Raw genomic sequence first — 20,162 nt, forward strand, 5'->3', positions numbered from 1 at the left:
ATCCTTACTCCCCCCTCCTCCCCCCCAGTTATCTGCTTTCTGAGTCTCTCTCCAATCCAACCCTAGCTCAGTTTCCTATGTCCATGCAGGAGATACTAGGTAAGACGAGATAGTAGAGAAATATTGTACGTTGGAAGATACTGTAGCTTGAGCACTGGAGCCATTCCTTCATAGATAACACTATTGTTGTATTTGAATCAAAGTGCACTGTCAAGCAAAACCAAACACAGTCTTCAATGCATAGAGGAGTTTGAAAAATAGATACATCAGTCACCTTAAGATTGCTTATCACCATTATTAAAGTGTTGCTGCTTGATTGTCATTGGAGTCCCAGAAAGCCTCAGTTAACAGAACTTGACGCTCATTGATCGCTGTAGACCAGACTTGTTCAAATGACTTTCTGCCATCTTACTTGGCAGATTACCATGAACTAATAAAACCTCTGAATGCTAACTAGTTCTTGGGATTTAAACCCAGAAACATGCATTATTGTTCCTTATCTGAAATCTAGTAACAAAACTTAAATCTATTTTACGATACTGATAATGTTTGACAGTGGCCTGTGAATAGCACAGAAATATTTCAGTGAAATTATTTGTTTATCGCTCACTTGATATCTTAAAAGCTGAGATTTGATGGACAGGAATTGCTTTCCACAAATAATGAACTGTTGTTGCAGTCATTTAATAAGGTATATGCCTAGAAGTTTTTGTGCACCTTCCTGGGAGTATTGTGTGGTTGTTGGTTTAGCCATTTGACCCTTTCTCCTTAAACTAGGTGAAAAATTGCAATTATACTCAAAGCCCTGCACTGCATTTTTCTGGGGAGGGAGAGGTATTTAAGCTGGCCGTTCTGACGCTGCTGAAACAATGTTTTTGAATTTGATAGGCATGAGAAACACCTGGTCTTATTTTGTAAGTAACCATAAACTTTTGCAATTTCAGAACCAGTAGAAGAATCTGGATTCAATGTCTTGGCTAATCCACCAAGCCCTGGTGATGAGGAAGATTATAATGATGATGTGTTGGAATTTGAGTTTTCTGATGCTCCTCTTTTACCTTGTTACAACATTCAAGTCTCACTCTCTCAGGGGTACGTATTGAACATTGGTTTTAGTAAACCATATTGGTTATTGATAAATGCGAGCACTCAATAAGTTATAATGAAGGGAATGATGAGGAAAAACAGCTAACTTTGTTTCTCATAGCTTCAGTTTTTCATTCACTTGCTGAACCTGAAGGCTGGATTGAAATGGTAAACTTATTCCCTTGGAATCTAAGATGAAAGTGAAATATGATTGCTGCTATTCATGAATGTGCTGATTGGCACTTAAACAGGGCATCACCACCTGCTTGTCATTTGCTGTCTTCACCTTCTCCATCCACCCAAAATCATCCACAGACAAAAATCCTTAGATTTCCCCTAAGGCTTTGCATTCCACTTTCTTGGAATGTACCACCCAGTAGTTCTGAGGCTAAGATCAGGATGGCCAGTGGCCAGGATGGGAGGAGCAGATGATTTGGGAATAAAATATAGTGTTAAATCTAGATGAAGAGGTTTGGAGAAGTGGGTGTTTTCAGAAGATAGGACTTGCAAGATCACAGGCTGCTAAGCAGATAGTTGGAAAGCAGAACAGGGTGGAGGGGTGACCCTCCGTATGTAAATTACTGACTTACTTACCTGGCAGCTGTTCTAGTCCAGTTCTGTGATTGGAAAACAAGACTGTTCAACAAATTCCCTGGCAAAGCTTCATAAAAAGCACTCAAGTTTACTGAAGCAAATATGACAGCTAATGTTTTTCATGGGGAAAAATCATATTTCAATTAAATAACTGAGTAAATGTGCGATTCCTAGGCAAAATAATTTATAGAACATAAACAGTACAGGCCCTTCAGCCCACAATGTTGTGCTGACCCTTATACCCTGCCTCCTATATAACCCCCCACCTTAAATTCCTCCATATACCTGTCTAGTAGTCTCTTAAATTTCACTAGTGTATCTGTCCATGATCAGACCATGATTCTCTAAATGCCCATAGATTCTATCTCTAAACATCTTTTCCAACAGCTTTCCCACCACAGACGTAATTTCAAATGGGTTCAAGGGAATCTGGAAGTGTCTATTGGGTATCTGATTACAAACATAGTGTAAATGCAGTTTTAAAAAAATCTATATAATTGTTTGAATCTGATAATAACCAACTCTTTCTACACTTATTTTTGCAAATATAACACACTTCCTATAAAGTCCTTTGTTCCATTTCTGCTTCATACTTTAGTGATATTGTTGTCCTTGTGGAGTAGCAAACTCTCTGCAAATCACTATGATAATAAAAATATGCATTAAAACTAATGTAAAGAAATTAAATGCAATTTAAATATTAGAGAGCAGGCAATTTGCAAACATTTGAAACTTGCTCTAATTCACAGAGGACATTAGAAATGTACATATGTTTCAAACACAATCAATTCCACCACAAGTGTTGGTACTTAACTCAGCTGACAGCATTCCAGACTCTTGAGATGGATCCAGGTTCATCTCATTCCAACAAGTTGAGAGATGGCTGCACTGTTGGAAATGCACTTTTGGTTTATTTCAAGCATTGTCTGCTCACTGAGATGGAAGTAAAGCACTTTAAGCACTATTTTGAAGAATAGAAAGATCCCCCTTCCCTGGCTAGTATAACACTAAAACAGACATTTCATTAAGTCATTATTACACTGCTGTTCATAGGAATTTTCTGTGCACCGATTGGTAATAGTTTTATTATATAAGAACTAAGATGTTACTTTGGAAATACTTCAGAAAGTCTGAACTATATTCTTTAGGACTTTATGAAAAAATTAAAGCAATGCAAATTTGTCTTTATTCTTTTCAGACATTGGTGTATATACAAGTACTATATCCTGAATTAGAAACATGCAAGCATTTTAAATACTAAGTTACCTTTGGGTTGTAAATGAGTAGTCTGTCAACAGATAGAATCATGTTAAAGCTTATATTGCTTTAGGTGAAAGCCTTCTAAACTACAAGACTGTTTTTGAAATCCATTACAATAACCTACCTCCAGTTTGAAGTTTGTAACGTCTGCTTTCTTGTTCCCCCTCAACAGTCCTCGGAACTGGCTGCTATTAACTGATGTGCTACGGAGATTGAAGTTGTCAGCCCGCACCTTTCAATCCTCATTCCCTCATATTGAAAATGCCACCATTTCTGAGGTGGAATTTTATAGACAGGCTTCTTTAAGTCAAGTTTTTACTTATCCAGAGCAATCTGAAATTCCAGACACTGATAATAAAGAAACACTGGAGCTGGTGGAATTCACAAGTGAACTTCAGGATTTGTTGGGATCATCTGTCACATATCTGTATGCTGACAATGAGGTCGAAACATGCAATTGACTGTTGAAGGAACAAGTTACACACTAACTTCTGTTCCTACAATTATGGCCTACATTAAAAAAACGTGTAAATTATGTAAATGATGTTACTTCAAGGATCGTTGTGTCTGGGGGGGAAGATAAATGATATTCTAAATACTAAATGACATAATGTTGTCTATGTTCTTGTATATTTGAAAACCAGATTTCCATTTTGGATGGAAACAGTTTTTCAGAAAAAAGTATCTCTTTGTTTATAAATTTCTTTTGTATACTGTCTGTTTCTTATCTTTCTGTAAATGTATTTTTCTGCTTATTGGCAAGTAGCCCAAGTTAGGAACAATTTCCTGACCTATTGCAAATGTAAACACATTCATTTGATTGTTTTATTTTAATTTGTTGTTTTTGTTTGGAAAAGAAGCACTGATTTTGGTGTCCACTTTCAGATCCTGCGGACTCTGTCACACAATCTGTTTAGGAGGCTTGGTTGTGGTGAGGCACTTCACTTTATTGTTTACAAAGTTACCTGCTGTGGACAGGTACACTTAATTGGGTAGTAGCTTGTAAAATAATGAAAATGGTATCATTGCATCAAAAAAATTTGATTTGGATTTACTTTTAGATAACCACCCTCAGACATCATCCAGTCCCTTATACATATATGTAAACATGTTTTACTTTTACAATTTTATTTAAAAATGAATTTAATATTTTTTGTGTACTTTGTACAAAATTATGAAATTTAAAATTTTAGATGATTGTACAATAAAATCTGTTTTGTCAAGAGTGGAGTTATACACTGTGGATGTTGGGGAACTACATGTTTCTGATAGCTGTATAATATTTTAGAACATTTGTTTAACTTTGTAAGTAAAACTGCTGTATATTTAGGTTTATATTTTACACAGTGACTAAAACAATTTTTTTCCTTAAAACAAAAGCCAAAAAAAAGTGTCTGGTAATAAAGACATGGTTTGATAAAAGGATATGATGTGCCTTATTACTTGTGTACAAGTTATGATCACACAATCACAAAGCAGGCATGGAAGATTAATTAAGATACCACAATTTCAGCAGAGGCACGTGCTTCTAAAATTGTCAAGCAAAATGGCTGTCTACTGTAAATTATCTTTTTTCTGCTATGTCCTGACCCTGTTGAAATAATCCCAGTGCCACTGAATACCTGTTCAGGATTGTGTGCAATATTATTTGAATAGAAAACACTCCATGGTTCAATGTATTAAGACGCTCATTTGTCTGACACTACAGCTTTTGAACTGGCTTAAGCCGGCACATCTGTCTTGTGATATATCACATTAAAGACTTACTGCAAAGCCACAGAATGGTAACCAGATTACTCTTCAACCAACCAAGAAAATCTGTCTAAGTGCTTTATGATTTGTTACAAAAATTGTTCCCTTTTTAAAAGGTCAAGTTTAGTATCTCTAATAGATCCTTACTTCCCAATGATCATAGAGATCATTGGCTCCTTTCTTTTACACAGGATAGATGTTGGGTTTATGGGCCTTGGCTAATTCCTGATGTTTTGATTTTCATAAGAGAACATCAATCACCTATAGTGTAAAGGGAAGTGCCCCTTCCTCTACTGAGCTATTGAAGATAAAGCAAAGAGCCTGCAGAGAATTTTGTCTCATCTTCTGTTGCAGAGTAGCCTCTGGAGCTAATCTATGTTGATATTTCCTATTTATCCAAATTGTGACTGCTTTAATATTTACAATATAATTCAATAAATGTCATTTTGTAGATGGAACATGGCATCACTGATAGGCATATGTGAAATAATCATTGCTCCTCTACAACCTGGAAACATTTGACTGCATTAAAATTTCAGTGGTTCTACATGGTCTTAAAGAGCATTCTGACTCCTGACACAGCTGAAAAAAGCTTTCACCATTATTACAACATTGTGTACCACCTTTTCCCAGCGATCTGAGATTCTCTAATAGCTACTTTTGTTTCCCTCAATTGAGACATTCAATGAATAATAGATAGATCCTAGTAATTGGCATCTTTTTTTGATGCACTGCTATCCAAATTAGTCATAGCACAGAAACAGGCCCATCTATTCCATGCTGATCTGCCTAGTCCCATCTACCTGCACCACAGTATCTAAAACACTCCCATCCGGGTACCTATCCAAATTTCTGTTAAATGTTACAATTCAACCGCATCTACTACTAATACTGGCGGTATGTTCCACACCTGTGCCACCCTCTGAGTGACGTTTCTGCCCAGGTTCCCCTTAAATATTTAACTTTAAATCCTAAACTTACGACCTCCAGTTCTGGCTTCACCCAACCCGAGTGAAAAAGCCCGCATGCATTCACCTCTACCTCTCAATTTTGTATAGCTCTACAAGATCTCCCCTTATTCTCCCTCACTCCAGGAAATAAAGTCCTAGCCTATTCAACCTTTACCTATAATTTGGGTCCCCAAGTCCCAGCAACATTCTTGTAAGTTTTCTCCACACTCTTTCAAGTATATTGAAACCTTACCTATAGGTAGGTGATCAGATCGGCAAATAATAACAGCCTCACCAACACCTTGAACAACTTCAACATAACATCTCAACCCCTGTACTCCGAATCAGGTTTATTATCACGGGCATGTGAGATCTGTTAACTTAGCAGCTGCAGTTCAATGCAATACATAATATAGAAGAGGAGAAAAATAATAATAAATAATTACAATATACTTATATTGAATAGATTAAAAATCGTGGGGGAAAAAACAAATAATATATATTTAAAAAGTGAGGTAATGTTCACAGGTTCAATGTACATTTATGAATCGGATGGCAGAGGGGAAGCTGCTGCTCCTGAGTTGCTGAGTGTGTGCCTTCAGGCTTCTATACCTACCTGATGGTAACAGTGAGAAGGGCATGTGTGCTGGAGGTCCTTAATAATAGATGCTACCTTTCTGAAACACCACTCCTTGAAGATGTCCTGAGTATGTTGTAGGCTAGTACCCAAGATGGAGCTGAGTACATTACAACCTTCCACAACTTCTTTCGGTCCTGTACAGTAGAACACCCCCCCCCCCCCCAACCCCATACCAGACAGTGATGCAGCCTGTCAGAATGCTCTCCGCAGTACATACATAGGAGTTTTTTGAGTGTATTTGTTGACATGCCAAACTCTTCAAACTCCTAATGAAGTATAGTTGCTATCTTGCCTTCTGCAGAACCGCATCGATAAGTTGGGACCTGGATAGGTCCTCGGAGATCTTGACACCCAGGAACTTGAAACTATTCCCTCTGTCCTCTTCTGATCCCTCTACGAGGATTGGTATGTGTTCCTTCGTCTTACTGACGTTGAGTGCAAGGTTGTTGCTGCAACACTGCTTCACTAGTTGGCATATCACACTCTCAAATGCCCTCTCGTCTCCATCTGAGATTCTACTAACAATGGTTGTATCATCAGCAAATTTACAGATGGTACTTGAGCTATGCCTAGCCACACAGTCAAGGGTATAGAGAGAATAGAGCAGTGGGCTAAGCACACTCCCCTGAGGTGCACCAGTGTTGATAGTCAGTGAGGAGGAGATATTATCACCAATCTGCACAGACTGTGGTCTTCCAGTTAGGAAGCTGAGGATTCAATTTCAGAGGGAGGTACAGAAGCCCAGGTTCTGTAACTTCAGTGCCCTGATTTATGATGGTCAATGTGCTAAGTTCTCTTTAACACTCTATCCACCTGTGATGTCACTTTCAAGCATTAACGGATCTGTATTCCCAGGTCCCTTTGTTCCATGGCACAGCACAGAACCCTGCCATTCATTGTGTAAGTCTTACTTTGTTTTCTCCTCCCAGAGTGCAACATCTCACACTTTTTTTACATTTAATTTCATCTGCTATCTTTCAGCCCAATTTCCTAGTTAAGATCACATTGCTATCCATTACTCCCCCAATCTTGGTGTCATCAGCAAATAGGTTTATCCCATTTACCTCATTATCATCAATATCATTAATGATAATGCATCCAGCACCAATCCCTGCAGGATTACAGGGATTAGTTACAGCCCTCAAGTCACACAACCATCTACTACCTCTCTGGGTTCTCCCACTAAGCCAACATTGGATCCAATTGGCTATTTAAATATCAAGTGGCTCAAACTTCTGGACCAGCCCCCCAGCGAGGAGGCCTTGCTAAAGTTCATGTAGACAACATCGACTGCCGTTTCTCCATAAACTAACTTGGTAATGCCGTTCAAAATCTCTTATAAGATTGGTTAGACATGACCTACCACACACCATGCACATATCTTTTTTCACTTTTCCTAATCAGGCCCTGTCTAGCCAAATAGTTATATATCCTGTCCCACAGATATACAAGCACCTTGCCATAACTGGCTCACTACTGATGTCAGGTTTATTGGTCTACAATTTCCTGGCATATTCTTAGTGTTCCTTTACAAGGGAACAATATTTGGTATCCTCCAGCCCTCTGGCTAAGGACATTTTAAATAGCTCTGCCAGGCCACCTGCAATTTCTGCATTAGCCTCCCTCTAGGTCCAGGATGACACCTTATCAGGCCCTGGGGATTTACACACCCTAATTCACCTCAGGATAGCCAGCATCTCCTCTTCTGTAATCTGGATATGATCCATTACCTCTATTCTTTTGCCTCCGTTTTTTAGACTTTGTGTCATTATACTGAGTAAATATGGATGCAAAAATTAATTAAACATCTTTCCCATTTCTTTCAGTCCATGCATAGATAACCACACTGATCTTCAAGATGACTTACTTTGTCCCTTGCTGTCCTTTTGCTCTTAATATATCTGTGGGAACCCTTTTCTGTCAGAGCAACTTCATGTCTTCTTTTAGCCTTTTGATTTCTCTCAAGTGTTCTCTTGCATTTCTTAGATTCAAATGCCCCCTTTGATCCTGACTGACTATACCTGTTATACAATATTCCTTGATAACCAAGGTTCCCTAAACTTGTTAGCCTAACAGGAACATAGAACATATAGATTATGCTACATTATCAATATTTCACTTCAGAAGGCCTCCAAATAACTTTTTGTCAGAAACCAAACCACACCCACCATCAAAGTTGACAGTATTCCAATTTAGAATCTCATTCTGTGGTCCAGTCCTATACTCCATAATTACTTTGAAATTAATCAGCCAGCAGTAAATGTATTACCAATGCACATATACGTCACCATCTACAACTTTGAGATCTATTTTCTTGTGGGCATATTCAATACTCCATGATAGAATAATAATCATAACAGAATCAATGAAAGACCAACCAGCTTGGGTGTTCAATCAGTGTGCAAAATACAACAAACTGTGCAAATAAAAAAGGAATGAAAAAACAATACAGTATAAAGATAAATAAGCAATAAATATCAAGAACATTAGATAAAGAGTCCCTGAATGTGAGTCCATAGGTTATGGGAATGTCTCAATGATGAGTTAAGTGAAGATGAGTGAAGCTGTCCCCTATAGTTTAAGAGCCTGATGGTTAAACCTGGTAGTGTGAGTCTTCTTCCTGATGGCAGCAGTGAGGAGAGAGCATGTCCTGGGTGGTGGGGTTCCCTGATGGTGGATGCTGCTAGCCTGCAACAACACTTAGTGTACATGTGCTCAATGGTGGGGAGAGCTTTAACCATGATGGACTGGTATGTATCCATTATGTTTTGTAAGATTTTCCATTCAAGGGTATTGGTGTTTCCATACCAGCCTGTGATGAAGCCAGTCAATATACTCTCCACTACATATCTATAGAAGTTTGTCAAATTTTAGATGTCATGCCAAGTCTTTGCAAACTCCTAAGGGAAGTAGAAGCACTGCCATACTTTCTTCATAATTACACTTCTGTACGGGGCCCAGAACAGATCCTCTGAAATATTTACATCCAGGAATTTAAAGTTACTAACTGCCTCTACCTCTGGTCCCTCAGTGAGGACTGGCTCATGGACCTCTGGTTTCCTTCTCCTGAAGTGAATAATCAGCTCCTTGGTCTTGTTGACTTTGAGGAAGAGGTTGCTGTTATGACATCACTCAGCCAGATTTTCAATCTCCCTTCTATATGCTGATTCTTCACCTCCTTTGATTCAGCCTACAACAGTGGTGTCGTCAGCAAATTTGAATATGGCATTGGGACAGTACTTAAGCCATACATTCTTAAGTGTAAAGCAAGTAGAGCAGGGGGCTAAGCACACAGCGTTGTGGTGCACCTGACCTGCACTGATGGAGATTGTGAAGGAGATATTATTGCCAATGCGAACTGACTGGGGTCTGCAAGTGGGGAAATCATGGATTCAATTGAACAAGAGGTATTGAGGCCAAGGTCTTGAAGGTCAATGATTATTTTTTAGGGGATGATGGTATTGAATGCTAAACTGTAGTCAAAAAGGAACATCCTGATGTAGTCCTGACGAAGGGTCTCGACCTGAAATGTCGACAGCGCTTCTCCCTATAGATGCTGCCTGGCCTGCTGTGTTCCACCAGCATTTTGTGTGTGTTGTTATCCTGATGTATGCATCTTTGCTGTCCAGATGTTCCAGGGTTGAGTGAAAAGCCAATGAGATGGCATCTGCTATTCTGGTAGGCAACCCAAGTTGCTTCTCAGGCAGGAGTTGATTATGTTTCATCATCAACATCTCAAAACACTTAGTCCCTGTGGAATTAGTGCTACTACATTATAATCATTGAGGCAGATTATCAGGCTCTTCTTAGACACTGATATAACTGAAGCATGCTTGAATTAGGTGGGTACCTTAGACTACTGAAGCGAGAAGTTAAATATCTCATTGAGTACTCCTGCCAGTTGATCAGCTAAGGTCTTTAGTATTTGGCCAGGTACCCCATCTAGGCTAGATACTTCTTGTGTGTTCACCCACATGAAGGCCGCTCACATGTCAACCTCAGAGACTGAAATCACAGGATTATTGGGGGCTATTAGAATTTGTGATGGTTCCTCCATGCTTTGACATTCTTTTATCACTAGATTCAAAGTGTTCCACTAAACACACTATTGTCACCTTCATCAGTCTTGTTCCCTAAGAGGGGATCCAGAATCACACACTCCCTAATTGGGTCCTCTACATATTAAGGAAACCTTCCTCCACACATCTGACAAACTCAATCCCATCCATTCCCTTTACAGTATGGGACTCCCAATCAACATGTGGAAAGTTAAAATCACCGACTATCACAATCTTATAATTCTTGCAACTGTCTGCCACCTCTCTCAAAATTTGTTCCTCTAGATCCATTGAAACTATTGGGAGGTCTATAATATAGTACCATCAACACGGTCATCCCTTTTCTATTCTTCAGTTCCATCCATGTTAGACCATAGGACCATAAGACATAGGAGCAGAATTATGTCATTTGGCCCATCGAATCTGCTCTGCCATTCCATCATGATATATTATCCCTCTCAACCCAATTCTCCTGCCTTCTTCCTTTGACATCCCGATTAATCAAGTACCTATCAACGGCTGCCTTAAATATACCCAATGACTTGGCCTGTAAAGCCACATGTGGCAATGAATTCCACAGATTCATCCACATCAGGCTAAAGATATTTTTCCTCATCTCCATTCTAAATGGATGTCCCTTTATTTTCAGGCTGTACACTCTTGTCCTGGACTGTAGGAAAATCCTCACCACAAAGGCTTCTATATAAGCCTTTCAATATTTGATAGGTTTCAATAAGAGCGTCCCCCCCCCCAAACCCCTCATTCTTCTAAACCAGTGAGTACAGGCCCAGAGCCACCAAACACACCTCATACATTAACACTTTCATTCCAAGAATCATTCCCATAAACCCTCTTCAATGCCAGCAAACCTTTTCTCAGGTAGGAAGTCCAAAACTGCTCACAATATTCCAAGTGTGGTCTGACCAATACCTTATAAAGCCTCAACATTACATCCTTGCTTATATATTCTGGTCTTCTTGAAATGAATTCTAACATTGCATTTGCCTTTTTTGTCTCTGACTCAACCTGCAAATTAACCTTTAGGGAATCCTGCATGAGGACTTCGAAGTTCCTTTGCATTACTGATTTTTGAATGTTCTCCCTATTTAGAAAATATTAATTTTTTATTCCTTCTACCAAAGTGTCTGACCATATACTTCCCTACTTTATATTCCACCTGCCACATCTTTGCCCATTCTCCCAATCTGTCAAAGTCCTTCTTCAGACACCCTGATTCCTCAACACTACCTACATCTCCACCTATCTTTTAATTGTCCGCAAATTTGGCCGTAATTCCACTAATTATGTCATTCAGGTTATTAATATTTTATGTGAAAAGTAGCAGACCCAACACCAACCTCTGTAGATCACTACTAGTCACCAGCAACAAACCAGAAATTTCACCCGTTATGCCTTCTGCTAGTCAAACAATTTTCTGTCCATGCTAGTATCTTTCCTGTAATAAGATGGCCTCTTATCTTGTTTAGCATCCTCATGAGCAGCACCTTGCCAAATGGTTTCTGAAAATCCAAATAAACAACATCCACTGACTCTCCTTTGTCTATCTTGCCTGTTAATACCTCAGAATTCCCATAAATTTGCCAGGCAGGAGTTCCCCTGAAGGAAGCCAGGCTGACTTTGGCCTACTTTAATATGTACCTCCAAGTATCCTGAAACCTCATCCTTAATAATGGACACAAATATCTTCCCAACCACTGAAATCAGGCCAACTGGCCTATAATTTACTTTCTCTTGCCTCCCTCCCTTTCTAAAGAGAGGAGTGACATTTGCAATTTTCCATTCCTTCAGAATCATTTCAGAATATAGACATTCTTGAAAGATCACTTTTAATGTCTCCACGATCTCTTCAGCTAACTCTTACAGAACCCTGGGGTGCAGTCCATCTAGTCCAGGTGGCTAATCCACCTTTTGACCTTTCAGCTTCTCAAGCATATTCTCCTTAGTAATTACAACCATACTCAATTCTGCCCCCTGAAACTCAAATTTTCAGGCATACTGCTAGCACGTCCCACAGTAAAGACCGATGCAAAATACTTATTAAGTTTGTCCGCCATTTCCTTGTCCCCCATTACTACCCCTCCAGCGACTTCTTCCAGTGGTCCCATATCCAACTTTGCCTCCCTTTTGCTCTTTATACATCTGACAAAATGGTATCTTCTTTTATATTATTGGATAGCTTATCTTCATATTTCATCATTTCTCTCCTTATATCTTTTTAGTTGCATTCTTTTGGTTTTTAAAAGCTTCCAAATCCTCTAATTTCCAACTATTTTTTGATCTATTATATGCTCCCTCTTTGGCTTTTATGTTGGGTTTGACTTCTCTTGTCAGCCCAGTTGTGTCATCATTCCTTTAGAGTACTTCTTGGTCCTTGGGTTTATATCTATCCCACGCCATTTGAATTGCTCCCGGAAACTCCAGCCACTGTTGTTCTGCCTTCATCCTGCAAGTGCCCCTTTTTAGTAAAATTTGGCCAGCTCTTCTTTCATGTTTCTGTAAGACCCTTTACTGCACTGTAATACTGATACACCTGACTTTAGCTTCTCCTTCTCAAACTATAGGGTGAGTTCTATCATATTATGATCCTAAGGGTTCCTTTACCTTAAGTTTCCCAATCAAATCTGGTTCATTACACAACAACCAATCCAGATTTGCCTTTCCCCTGGCAAGCTCAACCATAAGTTGTCCAAAAAAGCCAACTCATAGGCATTCTACAAATCCCCTCCCTTGGGACCCATCATCAACCTGATTTTCTCAATCCACTGGCATAGTGAAATCTCCCATGACTATCATAACATTGCCCCTTTTATGTCTTTTCTATCTCTTGCTGTAATTTGTATTACACATTCTGGCTACTGTTCAGAGGCCTATATATATCTTCTATCCGGGTCTTTTTACCCTTGCAGTTTCTTAACTCTACCTACAAAGATTCTACATCTCTGATCCTATGTCACCTCATTCTAAGGATTTGATTTCATTTTTTTACCAACAGATCCATGCCACCCCCTCTGCCTACTTGCCTGTCCTTTCAATATAATGTATGTCCTTAAATGTTATTTCCCAACTATGATCTTTTCTCAGCCATGACTCAGTGATGCCCACAACGTCATACCTGCCTATCTCTAACTGCATTACAAGATCATTTATCTTACTCTGTATACTGCATGCATTCAAATATAACACGTTCCATTCTGTATTCACCATTCTTTTAAATTTTGTTCCCATGTTACACTTCAACCGATCCCACTAACTGCAAATGTGCCCTATACTGTATCTATTTGTATAGCAACTGCTTCATCCTTAGCCTTATCATTCCAGTTCCCATCCCCCTACCAAAGCAGTTCAAACACTCCCCAATAACTCTAACAAAGCTACCCACAAAGATATTGGACCCCCTCGCTGTCAGGTGTAAACTGTCCTTTTTGTACAGGTTGTACTTTCTTCAGAATGGATCCCAATGATCCAAAAAATCTGAAATCCCACTCCATGTACCAACTCCTCAGCCATATATTCATCTGCCAAATCATCCTATTTATACCCACAATGCCACATTGTGCAGGCAGAAATCCAGGGATTACTGCCCTGGAGGTCCTGCTTATTAGCTTTCTACCTAACTCCCTATATTGTCTCTTCAGGACGTCCTCCCTTTTCCTACCAATGTCATTGGTACCATTATGTACCATAGCTTCTGGCTGCTCACTCTTCCCTTCCCCCTTTAGAATGCTTCACTACCAGATGAAGTCAACACTTTATATGCCTGCTTTGAAAGGGAGAGTATAACTACAACTGTGAAGATCCCCGCTGCACCCAGTGTCTCTGTGATCTCTATCGCGGTGGTCGATGTTAGGCTGTCTTTAAAGAGGGTGAACCCTCGCAAGGCAGAAAGTCCCAACGGAGTACCTGGTAAGGTTCTGAAAACTTGTGCCAACCAACTGGTGGGAGTATTCAAGGACATTTTAAACCTCCCACTGCTACAGGCAGAAGATCCCACTTACTTCAAAAAGGCAACAATTATACCAGTGCCTAAGAAAAATAATGTGAGCTGCCTTAATGACTATCACCCAGCAGCACTCACATCTACAGTGATGAAATACTTTGAGAGGTAGGTCATGACTAGACTGAACTCCTGCCTCAACAAGGACCTGGCCTCACTGCAATTTACCTATCGTCACAATAGGTCAACGGCAAGTGCAATCTCAATGGCTCCCTGCACGGCTTGAGACCACCTGGACAACACAAACACCTATGTCAGGATGCTGTTATTCGACTATAGCTCAGCATTTAACACCAGCATTCCCATAATCCTGACCTAGGCCTCTGTACCTCCCTCTGTAATTGGATTCTCAACTTCTTAACTGGAAGACCACAATCTGTATGGACTGGTGATAATATCTCCTCCTCACTGACAATCAACACTGGTGCACCTCAGGGGAGTGTGCTTAGCCCACTGTTCTCTCTCTATACCCATGACTGTGTGGCTAGGCATAGCTCAAATACCATCTATAAATTTGCTGATGATACAACCATTGTTGGTAGAACCTCAGATGGAGACATTAAGGCACACAAGAGCAAAATATGCCAACTCATGGAGTGGTGTCACAGCAAAAACCTTGCACTCAAAGTCAATAAGATGAAAGAGCTGATTGTGGATTTCGGGAAGGGCAAGATGAAGGAACACATACCAAGGTACATTCCAATGAGACAGGGAAAGGATGGTAGGGTACAGGAACCATGGTGTACAAAGGCTGTTGTAAATTTAGTCAAGAAAAGAGCTTACAAAAGGTTAAAAAAAACTCAGTAATGATAGAGATCTAGAAGATTATAAGGCTAGCAGGAAGGAGCTCAAGAAAGAAATTAGGCGAGCCAGAAGGAGCCATGAGAAGGCCTTGGCGGACAGGATTAAGGAACACCCCAAGGCATTCTACAAGTATGTGAAGAGCAAGAGGATAAGACATGAGAGAATAGGACCAATCAAGTGTGACAGTAGAAAAGTGTGTATGGAACTGGAGGAGATAGCAAAGGTTCTTAATGAGTACTTTGCTCATTCTTGACGTGTATTATGACTAGTATTCATGACGTGGCCAAGTGGTTAAGGTGTTGGACTAGCAATCTGAAGCTCATGAGTTCGAGCCCCAGCCGAGGCAACGCGTTGTGTCCTTGATCAAGCCACTTAACCACACACAGCTCCAGTCCACCCAGCTGAAAATGGGTATTGGCAAAATGCTGGGGGTTAACCTTGCGATAGACTGGCACTCTCAGTCACTTCATGCCACAGAAACCGGCATAAGCTTGATGAGCCTATAAGTCTTGGGACAGACTTTAACTTAACTTTACAACTTCAGTATTCACCATGGAAAAGAATCTTGGCGAATGTGGTGATGACTTACAATGGACTTACAGTATGAGGAAAAGCTTGAAAAGCATGTAGATATTAATAAAGAGGATGTGCTGGAGCTTTTGGAAAGCATCAAGTTGGATAAGTCACCAGGACCAGACAGGATGTACCCCAGGTTACTGTGGGAGGCGAGGGAGGAGATCTGGCGGTGATCTTTGCATCACCAAAGAGGACAGGAGAGGTTCCAGAGAATTGGAGGGTTGTGGATGTTGTTCCATTATTCAAGAGAGTAGAGATAGCCAGGAAATTATAGACCAGTGAGTCTTACTTCAGTGGTTGGTAAGTTGATGGAAAAGATCCTGAGAGGCAGGATTTATGAACATTTGGAGAGGCATAATATGATTAGGAATAGTCAGCATGGCTTTGTCAAAGGCATGTCATGCCTTATGAGCCTGATTGAATTTTTTGAGGATGTGACTAAACACATTGATGAAGGTTGAGCATATTCTACATGGAGGTTGGTGACCAGTGGTGTGCCTCAGGGATCTGTTCTGGAATATTTGACATGTCAACAAATACGCTCAAAAACTTTTATAGATGTACTATGGAGAGCATTCTGACAAGCTGCATCACTGTCTGGTATGGTGGGGGGGGGCTACTGCACAGGCCTGAAAGAAGCTTCAGAGGGTCATAAATTTAGTCAGCTCCATCTTGGGTACTGGCCTACAAAGTACCCAGGACATCTTCAAGTAGTGGTGTCTCAGAAAGGCAGCATCCATTATTAAGGACCCCCAGCACCCAGGACATGCCCTTTTCTCACTGTTACCATCAGGTAGGAGATACAGAAGCCTGGGGACACACACTCAGTGATTCAGGAACAGCACTGCCATTTGATTACTAAATGGACATTGATCCCTTGAACACTACCTCACTTTTAAAATATGTATTATTTCTGTTTCTGTTCAATTTTTAATCTATTCCTTATACATATACTGTAACTTATTTATTATTTTTTTTCTCTTCTTCTATATTATGCATTGCATTGAACTGCTGCTGCTAAGTTACCAAATTTCACGACACATGCCGGTGATAATAAACCTGATTCTGATCCTGATCCAGAAACCTACCTCAAGCAATTTAGGGGTTACTAACTCTCTGTAACTCCTGTCCATCACATCTTCATTATCAAGCTGCAAGTCCAGCTTCTTAACACGATCTCTAATGAGCTGCAGCTCAGTGCATTTTGTGCAGATGTAGTTATCATGGAAACAGAGTTCCTACATCACATACGAAGGACAAACCACTAACTCTGGACTCATTCTTGCCACAGTGGTTATGTATTAATAGTCAATGAGGAAAAAATACTTACTAGAAACTTACTTAGAACCTCAGTCCATTCTCACCTACGCCTGTTCAGCCAAAGCCTGACCACTTTAATATTGTCCATTCCAACAATAGCCACTCCTATAATGGCATACTTCTTTTCATTGGTCTTTGCCAAGTTCCTAAAGATAGTTATGGTTGCAATGCACCAAAAAGTCCTGAAAGGCTCTTTTTAAACCTTGCGCTTCCCCCGCCAAACAAGCAACTGCTCTTGATGATTGCAGCCTGCCAATATTTGCCTCAGTATGTCCGCTCTGAGCACTGCCATATTTTTTCCATGATGAGTTACACCACCCCTTCCCCTTTGATCCTCCCTTTTTATAAGGTCTAAAAGAAGAGAACCCAGAAGTTTGAGCTGCCAGTCCTGCCCATCCTGCAACCAAACCTCACTATTGGCTACATTCCATGTGCTGATCCAAGTTCATCTGCCTTACCTGCAATATTCCTTGCATTGAAATAGATGCAGCTCAGAACTTTAGTCCCACATTCTCTGCTTGCTGCCCTGCCACTTGGGTTCCACCTCGAGACATCACTTCCTACAAAGCGAAACCCAATAGCATGAATGGCAGCAATGCTTCTCTACCAGATGAACTCAATGCCTTCTATGCCCACTTTGAAATGGAAAGTATAAGTACAGCTGTGAAAATCCCTGCTACATATGATGACCCTGTGATCTCTGTTTCAGAGGCCGATGTTAGGCTGTCTTCAAAGAGAGTGAACCCTTTGCAAGGCAGAAGGTCCCAATGGAGTACCTGGTAAGGCTCTGAAACCTGTGCCAACCAGCTAGTGGGAGTTTTCAAGTACATTTTCAACCTCTCACTTCTATGGGTGGAAGCTGCCACTTGCTTCATGAAGGCAACAATTATACCAGTGCCAAAGAAGAATAAAGTGAGCTGCCTTAATGACTATTGCCCGGTAGCACTCACATCGACAATGATAAAATGCTTTGAGAGATTTGTCATGACTAGACTGAACTCCTGCCTCAGCAAGGACCTGGACGCATTGCAATTTGCCTATCACCACAATAGGTCAATGGCAGATGCAATCTCAATGGCTCTCCGCACAGCTTTAGACTACCTGGACAACACAAACACCTACGTCAGGATGCTGTTCATCGACTATAGCTCAGCATTTAAAACCATCATTCCCACAATCTTGACTGAGAAGTTACAGAACCTGGGCCTCTGTACCTCCCTCTGCAATTGGATCCTTGACTTCCTAACCGGAAGACCACAATGTGCGGATTGGTGATAACATCTCCTCCTCGCTGACAGTCAACACTGGCGCACCTCAGGGGTGTGTGCTTAGCCCACTGCTCTACTCTCTAAGTACACATGACTGTGTGGCTAGGCATAGCTCAAATATCATCTATAAGTTTGCTGACAATATAACCATTGTTGGCAGAATCTCAGGTGGTGACGAGAGGGCGTACAGGAGTGAGATATGCCAACTAGTGGAGTGGTGTCGCAGCAACAACCTGGCACTCAACATCAGGAAGATGAAAGAGCTGATTGTGACTTCAGGAAGGGTAAGATGAAGGAACACATACCAATCCTCATAGAGGGATCAGAAGTGGAGAGAGTGAGCAGCTTCAAGTTCTTAGATGTCAAATCTTTGAGGATCTAACCTGGTCCCAACATATCAATGTAGTTATAAAGAAGGCAAGATAGTGGCTATACTTCATGAGGAGTTTGAAGTGATTTGACACGTCAACAAATACACTCAAAAACTTCTATAGTTGTACCGTAGAGAGCATTCTGAAAGGCTGCATCACTGTCTGGTATGGAGGGGCTACTGCACAGGACGGAAAGAAGCTGAAGGTTGTAAATCTACTCAGCTTCATCTTGGGCACTAGTCTACAAAGTACCCAGGACATCTTCAGGGAATGGTGTCTCAGAAAGGCAGTGTCCGTTATTAAAGACCTCCAGTGCACAGGGCATGCCCTTTTCTCACTGTTACCATCAGGCAGGTGGTACAGAAGCCTTGAAGGCACATACTTAGTGATTCAGGAACAGCTTCTTCCCCTCTGCCATCCGATTCCTAAATGGACATCGAATCTTTGGACACAACTTCACTTTTTAAAAAAAATGCATAGTATTTTTGTTTCTGCATGTTTTTTAAAATCTCTTCAACATACATAATTGATTTACTTGTTTATTTATTATTATTATTGCTTTTATTTTATTTATTTACTTTTTTTCCTCTCTGCTAGGTTATATATTGTATTGAACTGCAGCTGCTAAGTTAACAAATTTCATGTCACATGCCGGTGATAAAAAACCTGACTATGACCTCACTGCAACTCTAGTTTAAACTACTCCCAAGTAGCACTAGCACACCTTCCCTCAAGGATATTGTTTCACCTCCAGTCAGGTGCAAAATGTCCCACCTGCTCTGGCGGAGAGCCCTCCCTCCCGCACCATCACCTTAGTCATGTGTTAAACTGCACCATCTTTCTTGCCTTATTAGTACATTGCATGGGTAGCAATCTTGAGATCACCATGCGTAGACTTCTGTGTTTTAACTTAGCACCTCACTCCATGAACTGCAGGACCTCGTCACTCTTCCTGACTGCATCATTGATACTGATGTGGACCAAGGTTTCTGGCTGCTCACTCTCCCCCTTAACAATACTGCAGACTCAGTCCGAGACATCTCTGACCCGGTCATCTGATATGCAACATACCACGTCATCCAGGAGTCTCTTTTTCGTGCACAGAACCTCCTGTCTGTTTCCTTAGCCAGAGAATCCCATATCATCATCACTCTCCTCTTTTATCCCCTTCCCAACGGAGTCACTGAACCAGTCTAAGTACTAGGGACGAGACTGATGTCACTCCTCCCCGTATAATAACCAAAATGGAATACTTGCTATTGAAGGGAACAGCCACTGTCTGCTTATTCCCTTTCCCTCTACACAATCACCCAGCTACCTGCCTCCTGCAACTTGCGTATGACTACCTCCCTCTAACTCCTGTACATCAACCTCTCGGTCTCCCTAATGATCTGTAGGTCATCCAGCTCGAGCTTCCTTAAGCAGTCTATGAGGAGCTGAGGCCAGATGCACTTCTTGCATGTGCAGT

General features: G+C 40.7%; 1 protein-coding gene across 8 annotated transcripts in view; it reads left to right on the forward strand.

Moving 5' to 3' along the window:
* The window catches only part of bcor (BCL6 corepressor), a 283,650-nt gene extending 279,288 nt beyond the window's left edge, over positions 1-4,362 (forward strand). For all 8 annotated transcript variants that reach the window (XM_073045540.1, XM_073045541.1, XM_073045548.1 and 5 more), the window contains 2 exons: positions 945-1,092; positions 3,113-4,362. In XM_073045540.1, the coding sequence (XP_072901641.1) occupies positions 945-1,092; positions 3,113-3,401 (437 nt within the window). In that variant the 3' untranslated portion in view covers positions 3,402-4,362. The remainder of the gene's footprint in view (positions 1-944; positions 1,093-3,112) is intronic.
* The last annotated feature ends 15,800 nt before the right edge of the window (positions 4,363-20,162 follow it).

The sequence above is a fragment of the Hemitrygon akajei genome, chromosome 5 (assembly GCF_048418815.1).
Source record: "Hemitrygon akajei chromosome 5, sHemAka1.3, whole genome shotgun sequence".
NCBI classification, from domain to species: domain Eukaryota; kingdom Metazoa; phylum Chordata; class Chondrichthyes; order Myliobatiformes; family Dasyatidae; genus Hemitrygon; species Hemitrygon akajei.